General features: G+C 42.8%; 1 protein-coding gene across 1 annotated transcript; it reads left to right on the forward strand.

The window, feature by feature from the left end:
• The first annotated feature begins 225 nt into the window (after positions 1 to 225).
• LOC18432129 (adenylate isopentenyltransferase) lies at positions 226 to 1943 on the forward strand. The gene has a single exon (XM_006842241.3). The coding sequence runs from the start codon at positions 639 to 641 to the stop codon at positions 1713 to 1715; it is 1077 nt and encodes a 358-aa protein (XP_006842304.3). The 5' UTR covers positions 226 to 638; the 3' UTR covers positions 1716 to 1943.
• Positions 1944 to 2301: the final 358 nt, after the last annotated feature.

The following is a 2301-nucleotide window of genomic DNA, read 5'->3' on the forward strand; positions in this document are numbered from 1 at the left end:
TATTTTACATGAAAATTACATGTTATGATAAAATTTGGAGGTGCGCCTTAATTGAATTGTTTAAGGTTGCAACTTTATAGAAACCACACCCTTAAAGGATGTAGTTTTTGCTTACGCTTTATAAAATAAAGTAAAGCCTCTAGAAAGCACTTTGGATATCCAAAATCTCCATGATAACTCTAAAATCAATTTCCTACACTAGTTATATAATTACAAGATAAAAAAAAGGTATAGATCTTGTAGATCCATTAACATCTATTTTCATGGCGAAATAGACCGTTCAAATAATGTATTGCAATATACAATATTTTTAAGACTTGAAATTTGCAACAATCAAAACCTAGGGGATGAATTAGAAGGTTTTTCAATGCCATAAATACACTTTCTGCAGCTGTCAAATATCCTCCTTCCTTAAAAATTACACATCATCATTTCCTTATTTCAATATGAAGCGCGGTCTGTTATTTATGTGGCCCGGTTCGGTCCGAGTTTTAAATAAGTTATTTCAATAGAGTTATTACCCTCTAAAAAAGGGGTGGGGAGAGCGTCTAAATATCTATGTAAAAATTTCACGGCCATGTGCGCCACCTTGCCACGCTTTGCTAATAAGTTTATGCCTGTAATAACTCGGCCCATTTATGGCCCTTATTCGTGTCTATCCGCTCTCGGGTATTAGGAGGGGGACCACCCCCTCCCTCTCTTCTCCACCCTCCCTCCACTCTCGAAACCTCCTCTGTCGCGTTTCACCCATGGAAGCCTTCTCAGCCCGCTCTCAGAAAGAACCTCTGGTGGTGATCATGGGTCCTACTGGCACTGGCAAAACCAAGTTGTCCTTGGACCTTGCCACCCGCTTCTCTGCCGAGATTATAAATTGTGACAAAATGCAATTCTACAAGGGCCTCGACATCGCCACGAACAAGGTCTCTGTCGAGGACAGACGGGGTGTTCGGCACCATCTGCTTGGGGAGTTTGACGACCGAGACGGCGAGGTCTCGGCCGACAACTTCCGAAGCCTCGCCTCAGAGGTCATTGCCTCTGTGACGGAGCGCGGGCGGATCCCGATACTTGTTGGGGGCTCTAACTCCTACATCCAGGCCCTTGTGGAAGAGGTGCCACTGCCGGCATCGGATGAGTCTGCATGCATTGAGCTGTTACGGCAGAAGACTGAGAACGACTTAAACCGGCTTGCTTTCCGGTACGACTGTTGCTTTATTTGGGTTGATGTTAAAATGCCAGTGCTTTATGAGTGGGTTTCTCGGAGAGTTGATGAGATGCTGGATGCTGGCCTCTTTGAGGAGGTTGCAAAATTCTACGAGCCAGGAGCAAATTACAGTCAGGGTGTACGGAAGGCCATTGGAGTGCCTGAATTCGACATGTTCCTTCAGTGCTTTCCACCTGGTTCTGGCCAGGAATTGAGCATGGCTGAGGAGAGAAAGAGGTTGTTCGACAAGGCGGTGAGTGCCATCAAGTCGAACACATGCGAGCTCGCAAAGAAACAGAGAGAGAGGATAGTAGGGCTCGAAGAAAGCGGATGGAAGCTGCATAGGATCGACGCGACCGAGGTGTTCTTTAGCGGGTGTTTGGCACATTCCGGTGTGTCCTCCCAGGATTCAGCCCTGTCGTCGCCGGTTTCCAGCAGGGTGGTCGCAGATATATGGGAGGAGATGGTGGTCCAGCCCACTGTGAAAATCGTGAAGAAATTTTTGGAAATTTGATATTTGATCAAGCTTGGACCCATATAAAAAAGAAAGAAATTTCTTGATGGGGAAGCTCTATAAGCCTGAATAATATGAGAAAATGGAGAATTGAAAAAGAGTGAACCAACGATGAATGTTCAGGGTCAATTCTATTATCTGAAGGCCCTCTACTTTTATTTTATTTTTTTAATTTTGGCTTTTTAAATTTTTTTTGAGTTTATGGGAATATGAAAATGGGTTAGGTGACACAACTTGTATCGTGGCCTTAATCACGGTTTCGGTGTGCAGAGTATTTTCATGCGTTCATGCCAGCAGTGTGATTCCTTCTGATAAATTAAACGAAGTGTTATTTGATAAATTAAAAAGTGATTTACATGAGGACTCTAAAATTTTAGGTAAAGTACATAATGGTCCGTTTATCGGCGGAACTGACGTCATAAACGACACATCCATGAGTCCGGGTGAAAATCAAACGGTACCGTTTATTTTAAAAATGGTATACTAATGTTATAAAGGACACATTGGGGTGAAAATCAGATAGCTCTGCATAATATTTTATGAGAAAGGTTTTTACGTTTTTTCTATAGCATAAAAGTTCTATCTT

The sequence above is a fragment of the Amborella trichopoda genome, chromosome 13 (genome assembly GCF_054954075.1).
Source record: "Amborella trichopoda isolate Santa Cruz 75 chromosome 13, AtrichopodaSantaCruz75HAP2 v2.0, whole genome shotgun sequence".
NCBI classification, from domain to species: domain Eukaryota; kingdom Viridiplantae; phylum Streptophyta; class Magnoliopsida; order Amborellales; family Amborellaceae; genus Amborella; species Amborella trichopoda.